This window comes from Accipiter gentilis, chromosome 23 (genome assembly GCF_929443795.1).
Source record: "Accipiter gentilis chromosome 23, bAccGen1.1, whole genome shotgun sequence".
NCBI lineage: Eukaryota > Metazoa > Chordata > Aves > Accipitriformes > Accipitridae > Astur > Astur gentilis.
Window position 1 is genome coordinate 5,057,520 of NC_064902.1, and position 19,716 is coordinate 5,077,235.

General features: G+C 57.1%; 4 protein-coding genes across 11 annotated transcripts in view; 1 reads left to right on the forward strand and 3 right to left on the reverse strand.

Annotated features, from left to right (window-relative positions):
* RNF123 (ring finger protein 123) overlaps window positions 1-6,545 on the forward strand; it is a 52,342-nt gene extending 45,797 nt beyond the window's left edge. For all 3 annotated transcript variants that reach the window (XM_049826513.1, XM_049826512.1, XM_049826514.1), the window contains 4 exons: window positions 5,072-5,214; window positions 5,612-5,706; window positions 5,834-5,919; window positions 5,999-6,545. In XM_049826513.1, coding sequence (XP_049682470.1) covers window positions 5,072-5,214; window positions 5,612-5,706; window positions 5,834-5,919; window positions 5,999-6,098 — 424 coding nt within the window. In that variant the 3' untranslated portion in view covers window positions 6,099-6,545. The remainder of the gene's footprint in view (window positions 1-5,071; window positions 5,215-5,611; window positions 5,707-5,833; window positions 5,920-5,998) is intronic.
* On the reverse strand, window positions 655-5,044 carry AMIGO3 (adhesion molecule with Ig like domain 3). Its single transcript, XM_049826516.1, has one exon. It carries the CDS (start codon window positions 3,101-3,103, stop codon window positions 1,577-1,579), a length of 1,527 nt encoding a protein of 508 aa, XP_049682473.1. The 5' UTR covers window positions 3,104-5,044; the 3' UTR covers window positions 655-1,576.
* A 74-nt stretch (window positions 6,546-6,619) lies between the features above and the next one.
* GMPPB (GDP-mannose pyrophosphorylase B) lies at window positions 6,620-8,900 on the reverse strand. The gene is made up of 8 exons (XM_049826517.1): window positions 8,764-8,900; window positions 8,609-8,689; window positions 8,469-8,517; window positions 7,714-8,015; window positions 7,559-7,637; window positions 7,334-7,461; window positions 6,966-7,148; window positions 6,620-6,813 (listed from the first exon to the last, which is right to left on the reverse strand). Exons 1-8 carry the CDS (start codon window positions 8,890-8,892, stop codon window positions 6,682-6,684), a joined length of 1,083 nt encoding a protein of 360 aa, XP_049682474.1. The 5' UTR covers window positions 8,893-8,900; the 3' UTR covers window positions 6,620-6,681.
* Window positions 8,901-9,394: 494 nt separating this feature from the next.
* Window positions 9,395-19,716, reverse strand: part of IP6K1 (inositol hexakisphosphate kinase 1) — a 38,900-nt gene continuing 28,578 nt past the window's right edge. For 5 of the 6 annotated variants that reach the window (XM_049826445.1, XM_049826444.1, XM_049826442.1 and 2 more), the window contains 5 exons: window positions 18,731-19,077; window positions 16,168-16,378; window positions 15,362-15,546; window positions 12,879-13,054; window positions 9,395-12,006 (listed from right to left, as the gene is read on the reverse strand). In XM_049826445.1, the coding sequence (XP_049682402.1) occupies window positions 11,497-12,006; window positions 12,879-13,054; window positions 15,362-15,546; window positions 16,168-16,378; window positions 18,731-18,953 (1,305 nt within the window). In that variant the 5' untranslated portion in view covers window positions 18,954-19,077 and the 3' untranslated portion in view covers window positions 9,395-11,496. The remainder of the gene's footprint in view (window positions 12,007-12,878; window positions 13,055-15,361; window positions 15,547-16,167; window positions 16,379-18,730; window positions 19,078-19,716) is intronic. The other variant, XM_049826447.1, reaches the window with a different exon arrangement.

Below are 19,716 nucleotides of genomic sequence, written 5' to 3' on the forward strand. Positions count from 1 at the left end.
GGTGGCCTCAGCATTCCTGTACTGCAGGTGACAGCCACATGCGCCTGCTGCGAGCGGGGTGATGGTGGCTGGCAGATGAGGGGACACCCTTATCCCTCTGCAGGATCAGGCAGGCGTTATGAGGGGGCAGAGCCCCTCTCTATGCCAGGGTGATGCAAGGGCTGGGTGCTGGAGAAAGCAGCGCAGGTATCCAGTGAGGTGGGGGCTGTGTCTGCAAAGGGGACCGGGACTCGGCCAAAGACAGGACCAGCCCGATCCCAAGGGGGTCTCCCCAACGTGCCTCTACCCTGCATCTAAATCCTGCTCGTCCCTTTTGGGGGCTGGATGTGCCCTTGTGTCAGTTGGTGCTGCTCCCTCCCCAGCTCCCAGGCATCACTTTGGAGACCTGCCCTCCCAGGAACAAGCCACTGGATGCTGCTCTCATACAAGCCCCAGGCCACCAGCTCTGTCTCAGCACATTTAACCCCCTCGCCAAGGCCACCATAACACTGTTTGATGGGAACAGAGGCTGCGAGCCCAGTGCAAATCACCTGGCTCTGTGTGCCAGGCCAGTGGGAATTTGGGGCTCCCCCAGACTCCCAGTGCTGCGCCCATGGGTTGCAGGGTGGTTGCACGTTGCTGCCCTGCAAGGGCAAGGAGACACTCAGCCCAGCATGAGCTTAAAAAAATAGGCATTTTTTTATTCCAATGTAACTAGAGAATTACGACCCAAGAGAGGAGAGGATTACTCACATTTATCGATAGGCTTATTAGATTACTGCCTACATAGCTGTGCTTTAGCAGCGCATTTGTCCGCCTCAAGGAGAAGCAGCGAAGGAGGGTGGTGCATCTGAGACCTCATCGTCCTTGGTGGCACGGGGAGCTCTGAGCAATGCGGGCTGGGGCGCTGTATCACATCACCTAATCCTGCCTTGACTATTTACAGCTTCTCAGGAAGCAAAAGCTTGTAATGTTTGCTTGGCTGCATGGCTGGTCAGGCACCGAGCTCCATCCCTCCCGCATAGCCGTGTTTGGGGAGGGAGCATGTACACCCCACCCCCCGCCCTTGCAACAAGATCACACTCTGCCTGCTCCCAACCATGGCATGCTGATGGGGACTGGCATGGACTAGGAGAGGACGGTGGCATCGACATGCCCGGGGGCCCCGGCATGAGCGAGGAGAGCGCCCCACTTGGCACGGCTATTCCTTGGCCTGGGGGTCTGCGGCGGTGGTGTCAGACTGGGTCTCGCGTGCCCGGGGACGTGGCAGATCACCATCGCCAGTGTCACCGTTAGGGAGTTTGGCTGCCCAAATGAAGTGGGGGTTTCTCAGGCGTGCTGGGTTCATCAGCGGTACCCTTGTGCTAACGAGGCTGTTGCCAGTGGTTTACGCAAGGACCTCCTGCCAGGCACCAACGTGCCCCAGCCCAACACCCACCAGGAGCTCATGGCTGAAGCAGGTGTGGGTGATGCCGATCCCCCTCATGGGTCACAGTCAAGCCGAGAATTCAGGGTGCCCCGTAATCCTGCTGCTTCTAGCAGTGATGGAGGAGAACAGCTCTCGGGAGGCCCTGGCTCTGCTCCCAGCTCTGCCTCGCTACGACACAATGGGGGTGTCCGAAAAGACGGAGCTGATGGACTCCGAGTCTGACTTGAGCTGCAGGACCTTGGGATGCTTGGGGTCGGGGAAGTCCTCGCCGAGGGCCAGGCGGATCTTGCCATTCTGCGTCTCCCTGACGGGCTCGAGGAAGACCACGTGCTTGTTGGCGCTGACCTTGCGATTTGGCCCGTCGGTGGCGGGGGGAGTGGTACTGAGGATGGAGGACTGGGCGCTGCACTCCTGTGGAGGGCTGAGAGGAGCCGGCTTCTTGCAGCAGCTCAGGCAACGGCAGGGCGTGAGGTACAAGTACATGAGCACGAGCAGCAGGCTCACAATGCACCCCAGCAGGGTCGTGAGGCCAGTGCTGAAGGTCTCCCCGTCTGGCTTGGGGTAGTGGACCGTCACGTTGACTTCGCACAGCCTACTGAAATTGTGGGGGCTGTTGATGGCCAAGCCCACGTAGACCCCTGAGTGCCAGGGCTTGGCCGCCGCGATCTTCAGGCTGCCGTTGTGGTAGACCTCCAAGGAGCGGTTGCTGTTCCCCGGGTGTTTGATGGGCTCGTGGTGAGGGGAGATCCACATGTAGGTGGTGGCCGCGGCTGGCAGGCTGGCGTTGCAGGCGAGCAGGAGGGTCTGGCCCACCATCACGGGGAAGGGCACAGGGTGCGTGTCTTCGGGGCCTGCCGAGCAGTTCTTGAACATGTGGCTGTATTTGAGGAACTTGATCAGGGACCGGGGCACGTTGTCAGACACCTTGCAGGTGTGTTCCTCAAAGAAATCCTTCACAGAGCTGAAACCTCGCTGCTTCCAGCGCTGGAGCATCAGGTAGAGCGGGCAGCTGCACCTGATAGGGTTGTTGTGCAGGTACAAGCCGTTCCTGATGTGTTCGGGCAGAGCTGCCAGCTCTTCCACGGGGATGCTGCTCAGGCTGTTGGAGGAGAGGTCCAGCGTGCGGAGGCTGTAGTTTCCCAGCCCCTGCACCGAGTGGAAGGGGAAGGTGGTCAGGTTGTTCCAGCTCAGGTAGACTTTCCGCAGGCCGCTTAGTTTGGTGAAAGCATTTTCATCCACTCGCGTGATGCGGTTGTTGTAGAGCAGCAGCTCCTCCAAGCTCACCAGCGCGTCGAAGTAGTGCGTCTCGACAGCGTGCAGGTGGTTGGAGGACATGTCGAGGTGCCGCAGGTAGGAGGCATTGTGGAAAGCCTGCGGAGAAAGGTCCTTAATCTGGTTGTGGCTAATGTGGAGGGCTTCGAGGTGCGGGAGGGCAGCCAGCCAGCGGTCGTGGAGCTGGGTGAGGGCGTTGTGGCTGAGGTCCAGCGTGGTGGCGGTGGGCGGCAGTGCCCGGGGCACACGCTGCAGCGTCTGCCGGCTGCAGCTTAGCAGGTCGGAGGTGCAGATGCAGGCAGCGGGGCAGCTGCGGGGCAGCGAGGCGGCGTGGGGAGAGCGGCCGTGGGCGCACAGCTGGAGCAGCAGCAGCACCTTCACCACCCGTGGCCAGAGCGGGTCTGCAGGCACCCGCTGGGACATTGTGCCGGGCAGGAGCCTCGGGGCAGTCTGGCAGCACAGCTAGGCTCGACAAAACACAAGAGAAAAAGTGTCGCGGTCCTCCCCGGTCTCCCTGTGCTGTCTTTGGGGGGGGGCTCTACAAAGCATCCACAGACACCCCTTTGCACCCTACAAAGGAGAATCCCAATTCCAGCCGTGGGGCTTGAGGAGAGTTAAAGGACAGCATCACCCTGCCCAGCTCTGCCGCATCTCACGCGAGGCTGCCGCGTACCTGTGCTCTGGCCGGCCGTGGGCTGTCCGGCACCCGCTTGCAGGGAGGCGGATGGGAGCCGGTGTCCGGCATCAGGGGGCTGAGACGCTCCAGCGTTTCGGGGCTGTGTTTCGGGCTTGGCGAACGCCTCGCTGCCTCCCGGAGCCGTGCATTCCTGGAGCGCGAAGTGTCTCACGGCTCGGTGCTGCCGCGGCACATCCCCACGCTCCACTCCCTGGTGAGCCCCGTCCGGCGTCCGGCTCCCTCCTGACGAGCATCTCCTGGAGAGCCGGGCTTGCTGCGGGAATGCGGTCCCACTTCTGCCTCTATTTACGTGCTGGCGGTGTGCGGCGTGTGGGCCGGACGGGATCCCATTGGTCCCGGCGTGGGGAGTGGTGGCCACAGTGGTGGCCGTGGCCGTGACCCTCCCTAGCCGTCCTGCGAGTAGGCAGGGCGATGCGCAGCTGGCACCGGCCCTGCGTGGTCGTTCGTCCCCAGGAGTGCTCGGGGCCACTTTGCCGACCCTCCGGCCTTACCGGTGCGCAGCCGCCATCCCTCCCGCTGGAGAACAGCAACCTTGACCGGCTGTAATCCGTAAGGCAGCCACGCCGGCTGCTCCGCGACTGCCCAGCCGCTGGGAGGATGCTGGAATAAACCCGCCCCGCTGTCACCTCTGCAAGCCCCTCGTGTCCAATCCTGCACCCGGGCTGGGAGCGGGGATGGCGGTCGTCACCCCCCCCCTCGCTGCTTAGCACCCAGACCTCGTCCTTCCTGCTGCTCTCATCCTCAGCACCCCCTGCATGAGCTGGCAGGGACCCCCCAGCACCTCCAGCTGTGGGGGGAGCAGGGCCAGCTGAGCCAGCGGGGTCCCCACGGCAGAGGGGGGGGTGCTGCCAGCGGGGAGGGGGTGGCCACAGGGTAAAGGACGCGCAGGAATGTCATTACCCAGAGCCCGGGCGCCTTAGTGAGAAGCGGAAAGCTGGGCTGGGGAATTGGTTTCCATTAGGGCAGCAAAAAGCTAATTTGGCGGCTGCGGCTGCCGCGCATCAAGGGCCCGTTAACCCCCTGCACCCCGGCCCAGGCTCAGCCTGCGCCGCCGGGCTGCTCCTCCCTCGCCCCCGCTTGCCTCCTGCCGCTGGGGTGATGGTGGTTGCCCCAGGGCCAGCCACGGAGCCAGCTCTGCTCCTTGCCAAGGGCCGTGAACAGGCCACAGCACCGATGCCTGATGGAGATGCTCACTAAGGTGCCCTTTATCTGTCCTGGCTGTTACCGCTGATGCTTGAAGCCAGGGAGAGAGTGCTCCCTCCTGCCTTGTGGGTGCACCCGCTTGCTCTGGGGGCACCTTGAACCGTCCCTTTGGTGCAGGGGGGGGGCCGTAGCCCTGGGCATGAGGCCGCTGCATGGCATCTCTCCTTTTACCCTTGCAGTGCTGTGAAATGAGGGTAGCGCTGGCTGCTTCAGCCGCCCTGCAGCTCCCCGGGCTCAGCTGGGCACCGGTGCACAAGGGCTGCAGCCTCAGCAAGCGCTAATGCACCGTATCGATCCCCGGAGCCTCTGAGCGGGGTGGGGGTGGCAGAAGAGGAGGCGGGTTGCTACCCTTTGGCTGCATTTCAGCATGTTTTCCCCCCACTCCACGCTGCCAGGAGTGGAGGGACCACCAGCTGGGGACGCAGCCAGGTGGCCCTGTGACCGCAGGGTGGGTTGTACTAGGTCAGAGGCCTGACCGTCTCCCTTTGCAGGGCCGAGCGTGCGACGGCGGTGCTGCTGGCGGACCCCTGCTTCCAGCTGCGCTCCATCCAGTACCTGCTGGGCCACGCCGAGCCCTCAGCCCTGGCAGCTGCCGCCCCGGCCACAGACAAGCGCCATTTCTCTCTGCACACCTGTAAGTGTCGGCACTGCACCGGGAGCTGGGCTGTGCTCGCCACCTGGCCACAGCTGGGATGGGGGGGACAGGGCTGCTGGCGTCTGTGTCCCCTGCAACATGTCCCAGCCCCCTTAGCCTTGGGGACAAGGGGCCATGGGTCCCCCCCGCTGTCCCCCAGTGGTGGCACTTGGGATGGAGCTATGTCCAGTGCCTGCTTTTGGCAGCAGTTTTTTTCCCTTTGTGGTGCCCAACGGCCAGCTCGCTGCCCCCAGCATGGGGATCCCTTTCCCCAGCACCAGGCTCCCTGTCCTAGCTGGTCCCCAAGGGCAGCTGCAGCCCCCAGTGCATCACCCAGCAGCCTCAGGGTAGCCCGAGGGTCACATTCCTCCCACGCATATGTGGCTTTCCCCCACAGACACCGAGTACATCAGCGCAGAGGAGCTGGCAAAGGTGGACAAGATGCTGAACCACCTGAGCGAGGAGTCCAAACAGGCAGCTGCCACCACTCTGGTGAGTTCCCCCCCCAGCCCGGTCCCCGTGCTCGGCAGCAGCCCCAGCTCCCGGCACAGCTGTCCTGGGACATGGGGTTTTTGCTGCCACCACTAACGGCCTGGTACCCACCCACCCCCCCCCACAGCCCACCAGCGAGGAAGACCTGTGCCCCATCTGCTACGCACACCCCATCTCGGCCATCTTCAGGCCCTGCTCCCACAAATCGTGCAAGTGAGTAGCTCGTATGCGCAACCCCCACCAGGGCTACTGGTGCTGGGGGGAGCTCATGCTCTTTCCTCCTCTGTCCCAGAGCCTGCATCAACCAGCACCTGATGAACAACAAGGACTGCTTCTTCTGCAAGGCCACCATCACGGGGGTGGACGACTTCACCAAGCCAGCCAGCTCATAGCACCCAGCCCCGCTCCACGGGCTCCCCCAGCTGAGCAGGATGGGCCCCCCGCCACACACTGGCTTCTCCCCAAACGTCTGCCCTGCCCAGGGCTGTGGGACCCTCGCCCATAGAGCCAGGACCCAGCACAGGGCTGCAGCGTGGGGCAGGGGGCTGCAGGGAGGGAGAGGCTGGCAGGGTAGTGGGGGGAGGCCCAATGCCAGGCTCTGGGGCCAGCATCCCCCTCACCCGGCGCCTGGGCCGCAGCAGCCTCTCTGCCCCACAGGCCATTCTCAGGGAGGGAAGCCCGAGGCCTCAGCTCTTCTGCAGCACTCGGAACGTGTGGCAGCACTGGGGCCGGGGCAGGGGGGCTGGGCTGGGCATTCGGGCTGTTAACTTGCCCCTGGCTGGGGGCTGACTTCATGAAATGCAGCATTAAATTATTCTTCCTTATGTGGTGCCATGACACACGGGGAGGGGAAGCCAGGCAAGCCCTGGTGAGCGACCCAGCACTTGGGCCATGCTTAGATGATGCTCAGCAGTAGATGGAAATATAAATATTTAATCCAAGCAGAGCCAGGAGTGCAGAGCCCACCAGGGGCTGCTACATGATGATGCGCGGCTCTGGCACGGACTCGGCAATGGACTTGTGTGGCAGCACGTTGGCCCCGTTGAGGTAGAGCTCGTCGTTGACGATGACATCCTCGCCCAGCACTGTCACGTTCTCCATGCGCACCTGCCCCAGAGAGGCCCTATCACGCCTGCCCTGGCTCAGGGCTCAGTGCCAAGCTCCTGCTCCTATCCCTCCATCCCTTCGGCCGCAGCCCGAGGAGGTGGGAGGGCAAGAGCTGAGCCCCAATTCCCCTGCGAGGGCACCCACATCCTCACCCACTGCCCCACGGAGCAGCTCCAGCCCACGATGCAGGACTCCAGCCAGGAGTGGGAGCGGATGCGAGCCCCCTTCAGCACAGTGCAGCGTTTGATGCGCACCCCGTCCTCCACCACCACGCCGGCCCCGATCGTCACGTTGGGGCCGATGACGCAGTTTGCCCCGATCTTGGCACTGGGGTCCTGGAAGGAAGAGGGGCTGCGCCAGGTCCGGGAGGGCAGCCAGAGCTCCCGGTGCGGCCCGCACCACTCAGCCAGCGCAGGGACAGGAGGGCACAGCTTGAGGATGGCAGCGAGGACAGCGGTGGGAGGACGCAGAGAGCCCGTGACTCATGCCCAGGGCCAGCATGCTGGGGGCTGGCACTTACCACCAGCACATTACCCACGACACCGGGCCCCGAATGCAGCTTCTCGGGGTGCTGAGCCCGCAGCGCCTGCAGGTACATGCACATGCCCGTAAGGAAGTCCTTTGGCTGCCCGATGTCCATCCAGAAGCCTGCAGGGACAGAGCTGCAGTGACAGCCCCCACCGCGGAGGTGGCAGTGCGGGCAAGACCCCCTCCCATGCTGCCTGCACCGTGCACAGGGCCTTACCCTGCAGCTCCATCGCGTAGAGCTGCCCATCCTGCGCCATGGCTGGGAAGATCTCCTTCTCGATGGAGGTGGGGCGCAGCTGCGGGGACGGGGCACGGGGCTCAGCAGGGAGCCCGGACCCCCAGCCCGGCCCGGCCCAGCCCCCCAGCCCGTACCTGGATGCGTTGCAGGATGCCGGGGTTGAAGATGTAGAGCCCGGCGTTGATCTTGTTGGACACGAAGACGCGCGGTTTCTCCACGAAGCGGCAGATGCGGCCGGTGTCGGCCTCGCTCACCACCACGCCGTACTTGGCTGGCTCTTCCACACGGGTCACCACCAGCGAGCCCTCGCCGCCGTGCTGCCGGTGGAAACGGGCCAGCGCCGCGAAGGGGAACTCGCAGATCACGTCGCTGTTGAGGACAAAGAAGGGCTCCCCGCCCTCGGCCAGCAGGTCCCGCGCCAGCGCCAGCGGCCCCGCTGCCCGGCCGTGAGTGACGCCGCAGGGACGGGGTGAGCCCAGGGCACGGGTCCTCCTGGACCCACCCGTGTCCGTCCCAGCGTCCCTGCCCCCCCCCAAGCCCCGATCTTCCTCCATCCTCACCCGGCCCCACTGTCCCTTGTCCTTCCTGTGCCTGTCCTGATGTCCCCGGTCCCCCTCATCCTGCCCATGCCCATCCTGGCATACCTCTCCTGCCGGTGTCCCTGGTGCCCCCCCCCCCCAGTTCTGCCCATCCACACCCACCCACCGTGCTGCCCACGCTGTCCCCCAGCCCTACCCATCCCCACCCGCCCTCCTACCCACGCCGTCCCCCTCCCAGCGTCCCCATCCGGGTGTGCGACCCCCCCCGCAGCCCACCCCTGCCGTCCCCGGCCCTCCTCCGTGTCCCGCCTGCCCCCCCCCCCCCCCCCCGCCCGCTCCCCGCACCCTACCTGTGCCCAGCGGCTCCTTCTCGTGGGACAGGGAGATGCGGATGCCGAGCTGCGGGCACAGGGTGAGCGGCAGGCGGGGGGGAAGCGGGGTGTAGGGGTATGTGGGGGGGGGGTCCTTACGGGGGGGGGGGGGTCCTTACCCGCTGCTCCTGCTCCCTCATGGCAGCCTCCAGCGCCTCCGACATGTAGCTCACCGCCAGCACCACATGGCTGACCCCCGCCTGCGGGAGCGCGGGTCAGCCGGCGGCGGGGGGCGACACCCCCCCTCCCTCCCCGCCTCCAGCTCCCTCCCCACCTGCCGCAGAGCCTCCAGCTGGTGCAGCAGCAGCGCCTTGTTGCAGAACTCCACCAGCGGCTTCGGCCGGCTCAGGGTCAGCGGCCGCAGCCGCGTCCCGAAGCCGCCCACCAGGATCAGCGCCCGCATCCCCCCCCCCGCCCGCCGCCCCGCGCCCGCACCGACACGTCAGCGCCGCGCGCGCCTTCCGCGTCACCGACGACCGCCACGCCCCCCCCTTCTCCACACCCCCCCCCCCGGGTCCTAGCGTCCGCCGCCGCGCTGCACCCACCGCCCGTCTGCTGGACGCTGCGGGAAAAGCAAAGGGGAGAGCAGCAGCGACGAGCGGGGGCAGCCGCCGCGCTGCGGGGGAGTGGGGGGAGACACGGGGGGGGTCCCCGCTCGCCTCCCGCCCCGCCGCGGGAGCTGCAAGGCGGGGTCGTTGCTGCAGCCCACCGCAGCCTGCCCGGGGCCGGTGCTCCGCCCCGCGGTCGGTAGGGCCGAACCCCACGGCGGGTAGTGAAGTTCACGCCGCCTCCACGCCGGTCCCGCCGAGCGCCCCCCCCCCCCCCCCCCAAGCCCGGCTCTGCCTCCCCCCCCCGCCCCAGTCCCCGGGCTCCGACAGCGGGGAAGGCAGGCACAGCACACCACGGACAAAAACAGATCCTTTAATGGTTTTTGGTTCTCTGTGAAGCACAAACAGGGCGGTTATTCATGTAAAAACAAACGAGGGGGGGGGAGGCTATGTACAAGCTGGGGAGTCCCACCGCGGCGGCTCCCAGGCAGCGCGCCCCGTCCGTCCCCTGCCCGCGCCCGGCCTAGCGAGGAAGAGGAAGGGGGGGACGCCGAGCCGCTCCCCGCTCCCGCCCCAGCGCAGCCCGCCGGGGACAGGACCAGGGAGGGCAAGGCGGCCGTTCTCGATACCTGGGGCATCTGCTCGACCGGACCCGCTCCCCCTGGAACCCCGCGAGCCCTGCCTGGCGGGGCAGCCACGGCAGAAGTGATGGAGAAGTAACCCAGGGCAGGGTTACTCGTCGAAGGTCCTCGTCCAGAGAGCGGGAGGGTAAGGGCAAGCTTCGGAGTAGCGGGGAGATGGGCAGAGAGGTGCGGTCGAAGACAAAGCTGGCACAACCCCTGCCCCCTTCCACACCCAGTGCCGCAGACCTGCGCCCACCGTGGCAGCTACAGCTGGCTGCCAGCCGAGCACCGACGCTTTCCAAGCAGACCGTGCACACACAGAGTCGGCACACATGCTACATGCGAGTATTCCCCAAACAAGCTTTCCTGAAGTACAAAAAAAAAACCCAAACCAAAACAAAAAAAATACACCCAACCCTGGCTTTGCAGGTACCCAGGCAGTTTCTCAGGCAGCCAAGGTAATGGTAACGCCATGGAACAAGTCAGTGACACAGGGGAAGGAGCAACCAGGGGGTCCCAGCACAGAAAGGGGGGTGTGGGGTACAGTTCGGTACCACCAGGCCACAGTATCAAACACTAATGCCCTCATCAATGGAAGCCATGGGTAAAGCACCGACACCAGGAGGGAGCCCCAGCAGCAGAGCCCAGCCCAGCTGGCCGTTTCGTCCACAAACCACTCATTTATTTTGGGCAACAATGACTCCATGAAGCAAAAGCTAAACAGTCAGGCAATGGCACTCACCGCTCAGCCAGGTCCCCCCTTACCTGCCCCCCTGGGGCCCCTCAGGGACAAGAAGGGGGGGGGGGGGGTCACAGCCCTAACCCTTGGCCTCCCCTTCCACCATCCCCGTGCACGGACCTGCCGGAGGAGCAGGGGCTGTGGGGCAGAGGCCCGCTGGGGGAAGAGGGCAGCCTTACGCTGCAGGGACATACTCGCATGCAACCTGTGGGACCAACATTACACAACAGGAAGGGTTGAAATGGTCCAAAACACCCCGCTGCACAGCTGGGGTCACGTTAACTGCTACAGATACTATTGCTAGCCCATGAGCTGAGTTCTTGCTTGGTCAGTGGTCCAGGGCAGAGTTACTCTCGCAGAGCCCAGTGCCTGTCCATACGCAGGCCTGCCCACGCCACCCCATCAGGGAGGGAGCAGGCCCCGGGCTCAAGCACAACTCCAGGCATGCGGCTTTCCCTCCTGGCCGCAGCTCTGCCAGGGGTTGCATTTGGTCATTTTATTTCCACGTTTGGGTTGGTTATTCACAGTACCCAAACAGCAGAAAAAGGCAGCATCAAAAGCAAAGCCCCATCGGCAAAACCCAGGGCAGAGCTAGCGCCACCGAACACACAGACCAGCACCTGTGCTGCTCACCATCAGCCCCACAGATGCTGCCGACTGTTAGCTGAGCGCCCTTTCCAAATAACTCAAGAGAATTTCAAAGGGAAGGCTCTCCTGGGGGCTCCTGAGGCAGGAGGCTCCTCACGCCACAGCTCCAGCCCCCCGAAGAGCCCCAGGCTCTCCTGCTTTCCCTTCCCTACGTCCAGGTCCTCCCTCCAGAACGCACACGTGATAAGCAAAGAACCGGGACACCCAAAACCCAGAAGGCATCTACAGAGCCTCCTCCAGAAGGCAGAGCTAGTGCGGTCAGAACCGTCTGGTTGGCATGAGGAGCTCTTCCATCCTGCCTCCCTTCAGCTCTTCTATCCAAGTACATTTAAAAACAATGGAGCAATACAATTGTTTAAAACCAGAGTTGTCTGCTTTTTTTCCTGTGGTAGTAGGTGGTCGTGTCTGCTCCTGCCACCAGGACAAGAATAAGAGGCCGTAGCCCAGGGCTACTGGTTTTCCTCGCGCATCTGTTCCATGATGTTGATGAGGCTTTCCAGCCCGAATACATAACCCATGTCGGGTCCGTCATGCACAGTGGGGTCATCGCGAAAGCCTTTGAAAGTGCTATGCGCAAAGTCAATCATACGCACGTCCACCTTGGGCTGGGCCGAGGAGCCGGGCTCCGTGCTGCCGCCATCCTGAAGGCTCTCCGGGAGAGAGCTATCCACCCGCTTCAGGCGTGTCTCCGGCCGGCGCTCCACAAACATCCCTGCCCTGCTGTCCTTCCCATCGTAAATGATGAGAAGAGAGCTGGAGTAGAAGCGGTAGGAGGCCTGTCTCTCCAAAACCGCCTTCAGGCTTCGCAGTTTGGCAAGGACAGGCTCAAAGAGGTCCTTGCGCAGCTCAATGCCGTTGTGGAGATACTGGTAAAGGGCATTGCGGAAGCCCTCAATGGAAAGACCGCGTCCATAGTATTTATTCCTGCATAAGTAATGTCCTGTGTCCAGCTGGTAGACCTAGAACACCAAAGGAAACGCACATCAAGTGGGAGCAATGGGTTAAGTGCTCTGAGCTGTCCTGCACTGACAAGGCAGAGGGGACTTGTTCTGTCCCCACCAAGCCCAAGAGCGAGAAGGAAACAGCTCTGCCTGTTCCCTGAATCCCAAAGCGGCTCATGGGCGCATCCCATAGGCATAGTCAGGGTGCCCAAGCAGTGCTCTCTCCCAGGACACCCAAAAGCGGCTGACTAATCAGTCCAAGCGTTCCCAAGAGGCATGGCATAACAGACCGCGAGGTTTAAAAAGCAAAGCTGACAGCAACTGGGACAATCTTCTGGCAGCAGGAGCTGCCAGCATGTATTGCCATTATTATGTGGCATGTGCTAATGAGGGGCCCTCATTTGCTTCAGTGTCTGTGGGCAGAGATCTGGATTACAAGATCCTTCTGTGGGTGGGGAAAGGAGTGACTATTGCACAACAGCACCGGCAGCAAATCCTTGTGTGCAGAGCTGAGCCGCAAGAGGAAAGCAACTTCTTAGCTCTCAATACAGTACAGAAGCAAGTGTCAACTGATGCTTGGATGGAAGGACACCCCCCTCCCCAGGCACCATGATTCTAGCTGAACACTAAGCCACAAAAATCATTTTATCAGAAAATTGCCTAATTGTCTGTGAACAAAAAAGCTTCGGATAAAGCAGGCCATCTCAGAAGAAGCAGGTTTCTTTGTTCTAGGCTTAGAAATGAAGACAAAAATCATGTAGCATGAACACTGGTGTACCTACCTGAACTGGAAGACACTGTAACTCAGTGCTCAGCAGAAAACACTAACTGGGAGGTCTAACGGGGCTGCAAAAAAGAATGTGCAGCACCTGCAGCCTTGGCATCCCTACCTGCATCCCACAAACACGCACACCCAAGGTGGCTGAAGTGCTCTGTTCACACTTCTTCATCTGCCGAGCAGCCTTCTCCTCGGATGCATCATCTCCGTGCTGTCTGGTCCCCATCTTCAGATCAAGTACGCAGGGAAGCCTGAAGTGATGCACCACATTCTCCAGCAAAAGGAACTCTGGGAGACACGTCAAGGAGAGCTCACCTGTCAGAGAGACCGCTCCCCCGGGCCACCACAGACAGGGACTTGGGCCAGCATGAGGTAGGGTCAGGCAACAAAAAGATAGGAACCAAAGAACAGATGGAACGAACCGTCTGGGGAGGTGAGGAAAAGGACAAAACACAAATAGCGGTGCCCAGGCTTTGACTGTTGGTAGAAGTGAGCCTGGCAAGCAGAATGGCCAACAGTAAGCAAGGAGGTCACATGCGGCATACTGGGAACTCAGCAGGGGGAACCGATGAGCAAAACGCTAGTGTCAGGAAAGACACAGTATGCCAGTAAGAATTGCTGATATGTTAAGGGAGAGCTTAAAGTCTAATCAAATTAGCAATTTAACCATATGGATCAACAATACAATCCCCACGGACCAAAAACTCAAGGCTCAAGCAATAGCACAGTACTGTTGCTATTGGCCTGCCCAGAACAGCAAGACTGTGGGGAAACCGGGGAGGCTACAAAGGCAGGAAACAGAACAGTAATGGGAGCCTTCAATTACCAGCATGCACAATGGGCAAACCCTCCATTAGGGCACAGTGCTGAGAACAAACCCCACACAATCAGTGGAGCAGCTTGTCCCAAAGGGAAAACACAACCCTGAAGTTTGCCCTGCAGGGCACAGTTCAACATGTTACACTGAAATGGCAACCAGAGCACAGCTAGGTTAAACCTGCAAGGAAGTTTAACATTTCAAAAAAAAAATTTCTATCATCAACAATGTTTGATTTTGAAAGAGGAACTTCATAAAAATAAGGAAGTGTGATTAAAAAGAACAGGACAGCCAAAGAGAATTACTTCTCTGCAAGTGATGCAGACTATTTAAAAATAAAAGCTGGAGGCTCAAAGCACATGTTTGAGAATAGGAAAAGGAAGCCTACACAGTTAAAATGATGAAGAATACAGCTATTAAAAGTAAGTTTGTTTCTATGTGAGGAAAACAGAATCAAGCTCCAGTAGGTGAAACAAAAAAAGCCCCACAAGCTGGCAAGTTCGGGACAAAAGCATGAGGACTCATTTGTGAAGGCACAGAAAATAAAAAAATCCATCTTCAACCATATGAAGCCACCAGTCAGACTGCTCGAAGAGTTTAAAGACAAAGTACAAAAGGAGCTACAGAGGAGGGGGTTGGGATGGGGGGGGAATGTGAAGAGACACCCCCCCACCCCCACCCCAAAAAAAAAAAAGAGAAATAAGTTTAATATTTTGTTTCTTTGTTTACCAGGGAAAAGCTTACAGATTCCCAAGAAAGATCTCCGAGTTCAGAGAATTCTCAAACTGAAATGCCAAGAGAAGAGATCACATGCCAAACAGAAAATAAAGAGGTGTGCAAGTCATTTAGCACTGCTTTAATACCAGGAGACTGAACAGTGGCTACCACAACACTGATTCACAGAGATCTGGGGAACTACAAACTAGCCTGACTGGTCTTACAGCCAAAGTTGCCAGCAGGGTCTTTCTGTGAAGATCCATGCTGTTCAACAAGTGATCCATAAAAGCAAGTAAACAGAGAGATGACAAATTTGCTCGAAGTACCAAGCTACTCAAGGTTGCAAAAATGAGGAACAGTTGTGAAAAACTCCACAAGGATCTTACAAGACTGACTTGGCCATTAAATGGGCAGGCAAAATTCTCTAAAGTTTACAGGCAAGATGATAAACATAAGGAGAAGAAGATTCTTAATGAATAAAGCAATGTAGAAAACAACTATTACCAGTCAGGAATGGCATCTTGGGGTAACAAAACAGCATTTAGAACAAGAGAGTTTGTTAGGAATTATGAGGGAGGGGAAAGGCAACAGCATTCAATCTCTAGTTCACATGCATCTTCCGTATTGTCTGCAGTTCTGGTCACTGTCTCCAGAAGGATACAGCAGAACTGGAAGAGACTCAAGAAAGGTGACAAGGACAAGCACAGCTTGCTCCCAAGAGATTACCAAACAGGGTAGACTTGCATCAGCTGCTGCCAGGCAAAGCCTGACATAAAGAACTACAGTTCAAAAACACAAACCAACAAAGAGAAGGCCCAGAGGAGATAAAACACATGAAATCTAGTCAGAAACCTGGGTTCTCTGAGCATCAGTGTCAGACATTAGTGTCACTGTATGGGAAGCGGGAAGGAATAGTGAAAAGAAACACGTAATACAACTTTGGTTGTGTGAAGGATAGGAAAGCCAAAGGAAATGCAGGCCTAGCTGCCTCAGGCACAAATGTGTAAGGCTAGGGCAGCAACAGCAACCTTACACGCTCAGTTCTGCTTCCCAAAAGATACTGTAGAGTTTTCGGTCCTTGGATTCTGACCGCATGCGGCTCAGCTGCTGCTTATGACAGCGCAGGCTCCAGGGGTTATAGCTGATCTTTTCAGAGCTCAGACCGCTGTTCCCATCCAACATCTGAAATGGAACATCTGAATGGATGTGCAAGTCCACCCGTGGACTCTTCGTTTCCTGGATGCTGCTGGTATAAAGACAGAACAAACTTGCCTGTTAGAATGCATGCATTCTCCAGATACTTATGACTGTCACATCCCTCCCTTGCACACAACTATCTCCTGTTCCTTCTCCTGCTGCACACTTCACACAATACAAACCTTCTTAACAGCAAATCCTCACTAATACCCTGGGCTGTGGACCCATGCTCAAGGATCTGGTCTATCTAACATCTCTGCTAGGTTGTACTGTAATTGACAGAGTAAGCAGGAACACTTGTTTCTCAGGGAGCTCTGGCTGCTGTCAGGAGGCAGAGACCCATATTGAAAGTACCCTTGGAAGAAACCTCTGGATTAATAACCAGGTGGACTGAAGAGTGTTTCAATCTCCTCCACATGCTTTGGTTCCACATCCAATAAACTGCCAAGAGTTATCCTGTGTCAGAAGCATTTCACATGGATGAGTTTTTCCTGAAGCCAGCAAAACTCCTGAGACAGTTCGCAGTGCCATAGCGTGCCAGGCTAGCAACTGCAAGACAGCCTGGTCACTGTATGGAAGCACAAAATGTCCTCAACAAAAGAAGCACCAGAGCTGAAAGGGGAAGGGACTTCCTGCTCATCATATTGTCACTAGGCCCTGAAAGTTTTACCTTTCAGTGCTGTCACTGGCCAAGCCAGGCTTTTCCTCCTTGTGCTCAGTGCCGCTGCTTGATCTGTGAAGGCTCCGTCGTGAGTGCTTGCGCCGTGGCTGGTCCCTCTCTGGCATATCATCTTGCTCCAGGGCCTCGTTCTCCACATATGGATAGGCCACCAGGTTAATGTAGCCATCGCTGTCTCCCTCAAAACAGACAGATACCACACCTGCCAGAGAGAAGTGGCATGTCAGTTCTGTTTCCCAGGGGAGGGAACACACAACCACTAGCACCCAGATGTTCAACAGGAGAGAGGAAAATGTAGCTCACAGAGCAGCAAAGCAAATCCAGAGCAATGAAAGGAGGTTCAAGACTATAAGAACCCAGATGTTGTTAGCACAGCAGAGAGGAGAAAAGCCCAAATAGTGCTCTGTGTCGCTACCTGAGTGGACAGGCAGCAGCAGCAGGGTAAGCTCTGCCACCCACAGGAAATTAAGGACAAAAGCACAGCTGGTAGGCTGAGGGGTGTGATTATTTCCTTCCATTCAGTCTTGCAGCAAATGTCGTTGAACTGGAGAAAGTCAAGCACAGTCAACCAAGATGCTGAGGGGGGCAAAGCATACAAAACATATATCTAGTTCATTTGGATAAGTATCAGTGTCCTGCAGAAGCATTCCTGTTGTTGACATCGCTAGCCAAGGAGGAGCGTGCTTTCTCTGCTAATAGAGCTCTCCAGCATCTGAGCTATGATATACAGAGCTCTGAAGCTGAGGTGACACTTGCCACTCTTCTCACAAGTCAGTCAGTCTTGCAGAAAAGGGATCTGCAAAGGTCCCAGGGCTTCCTAGCAACAAAAACAGGGGGCCCTGGAAGTAAAACTACCTCAGCCAGGTGCAGGCAAAGTAGTACCATTTGCGTCCTGTCCCATTTGACCTTCTGAAGGCTCCTAGAAAGCACCATAGTCCAAGGGAAGGTATAGATCTTTCACAGCACAGACTTTAAATGTATCTAGCTGGCCAGCCACAGAGCAGGACAGCTGACACTTCTAGTTAGGGCTGACATCTTCATCTTTGGGACTTCCTCAGCCCTGAAAATGAGGTTATCAGCCCATCTCCTAACTTGCAATGACAAAAATCTTTCATTAGCTTGTCACTAGTATTGAGGAGCTGCCAGGAGTATCAGATACTAGATGCACCGAATCAAATGATTCGCCACAAACGTGAAGAAACCTTGCACTGCTTAGCCAATGCAGGCCATCACGTTACTGTCCCTCCTTTTTCCTTATTGCATATGACAATGCTAACAAGGTCCAGGAGGCTTAAGACAACTTCAGAGCAGTTGACGACTCCAGCACGTCACTACATAAATGCCACTCCAAGTACTTTGGCTGACTGGACAAGGTCCTCAAGATATCTCTGTGAAAGGCCAATCTTACAGTAACATCCAAATCCTCATACAGGAAATATCATCCCCAATAGTCCTCTCCCCCAGATCAGTAGGAACAATTTCTGGGACTATCAGAAAACTGCACGGGATTCTCAGACGAAATCCCACGCTGGGGTAGAGTTGCACATCCTATGCCTTTAGGCTACCAGGAAGTATCTGACTTCGAGATGACAAGTCTCCATCTGGACTATCAGTTTCATCACTTTTAAACACATCTCCCAAGGAAAGCCTGACACCATATCAATTCTAGTAACTGCAGAGGCTTTAGCTGGGATTTCTGATGGGTCACTAGAGCACCATATGGCCCCAGAGTGGCTCGAGAGTACAAGAGGACCTGTCTGTTGGAGACTGTATCTTTCATTCATGACCTGCATACAGACACAGGTAGGTAAGCTGACACTGCTTTGAGACCTTCAGGCTGCAGCCAGATCAAATGGCAAGACCCTGAACAGATGGTGGACCCAGCTGTCTGTGAAGCACCATCTTGCCAATGCCACACAGTGACAAAGAAGCAGAGGCAATAGGAACACTGAGTGCCCCAGAAGGCTACCTGAATACAAACACAGGGCAAAAAGCATATCAAGCTTCTGAAAGATACAGATGAGCTGCCATCCTCCTACAACAATACAGACAGTGGAAAATTCCATTCCTTCAAAGCAGCTGGGGATAAGGCTTCACCTCCGTGCTGGGTAAGAAACACTTCCTGCTTCAGCAGCTTTCTGATACAGGTCCATAAAAGTGATGGGATAAGGAAGCAATAAATTATGGGACTGGAATATGCAAATGATCAGTATACGATCTAACTTCATTTGCTCAAGGTCAAGGCAATTGTAATTGACAATAACGTGGTAGTAAAATTACTTCAGTTACAGATCCATAACCTTAAGCTTCAGACTACAACTGTCACACTGCATATTCTCTATCTGGAAGGAGAAGCACATTGAACTCCGCATGCCTACAAAAAAAGACTTCCTTCTTTCCAAGTGCTCCTATCAAATTGCTAGTCTGCAAGAGAGAATTGAAAACAACAAATAAAATGACACCAAAAGACAGCAAGGCATCAATAGCTGCAGGAACATGAAAGGTCAGGTTTTTGAAGCACATAACTGCATTCTGGAATGACAACAGGCCTCACCTTTGTACTCGGGTGTGAATTCCTTCATTTCCGGGGGCAGAGATTCATAGAAGCGCTGTTCTCTGGTAATGAGGGGCTTGCAGACAGTATGGTCATCGTAGCGCATCATGCTGCTGTGGCCACCCACCTGGTGAATGAAAGGCTCCAGCAGGACCCCCCGGTCTCCAGATCGAGTGGCATTCTTGCCATACTTGCCCACTTCCATGGTTTGACAAACACACATTGCGTTGGGCACCAGTTGCACTCTTGGAGCATGGGGAGAGCCACATGGGCTAGAAGGGGTAGCTCAGCAGCAGTCGGGCAGCCACAGGGGGGGAAGTCCTGGCAATCTGCTTCCTTACAATGACCTGAAAAAGCAAAGAAGATTCCTGTGAACCACTTGTATTCGCTCCCTGTTGGTTCAGAAAAGTTTTTTGTATTTATTTATATCCATAACCATTCCTCTTCTGTTCTCTGTTTACACCCCACTTGTTCCAGCATGCTCCTCACCACCTCTTTAATCCTGCAGGTAAACACACACTAATTCAGAGGCAGTCTCATCTAAAGCTTCTCCAACAGGGCTGACAGAGACAGGGAAAGGAGGAGGTATGAGTATTTTGAGCCTCCCATCTTTAGAAAATACTATTTCCTTCCTTTAGTTAATTTTATCAGTAAAGCAACGTGATAATGGAGCACCAACCCCAAGTTACAGCAAAATTAAAACCAAGCCCACACCAGCCTATCAGTAACGGTGACTGACACAGGCAGAACAAACATTTCAAGAATCTGAATTCCACTACCTTATGCCTCTGCATTTTTAACATCTAAACGACTAAATAATTCCTGCTTACCTCCTACTCTAACACTGTTTCCTCCTTTACTGACTCACTTCTCTTCAAGCTATGAAAGACCCTCAAAACAAGACAGTCATTCTGTCGCTGTGCATACGCTGTAAATGAATGGATTCCACTCAGATTCTCTCCTTTATTACTCTAAGCCCTTCAGGA

Coding starts and splice junctions, on each gene's coding strand:
- GMPPB (XM_049826517.1), bottom strand. CDS start 8,892: ATGCGGGCGCTGATCCTGGTGGGCGGCTTCGGGACGCGGCTGCGGCCG. Junction 7,638..7,713: donor GCATCCTGCAACGCATCCAG/GTACGGGCTGGG, acceptor CCGTCCCCGCAG/CTGCGCCCCACCTCCATCGA. Junction 7,149..7,333: donor TCGTGGGTAATGTGCTGGTG/GTAAGTGCCAGC, acceptor TCTTCCTTCCAG/GACCCCAGTGCCAAGATCGG.
- AMIGO3 (XM_049826516.1), bottom strand. CDS start 3,103: ATGTCCCAGCGGGTGCCTGCAGACCCGCTCTGGCCACGGGTGGTGAAG.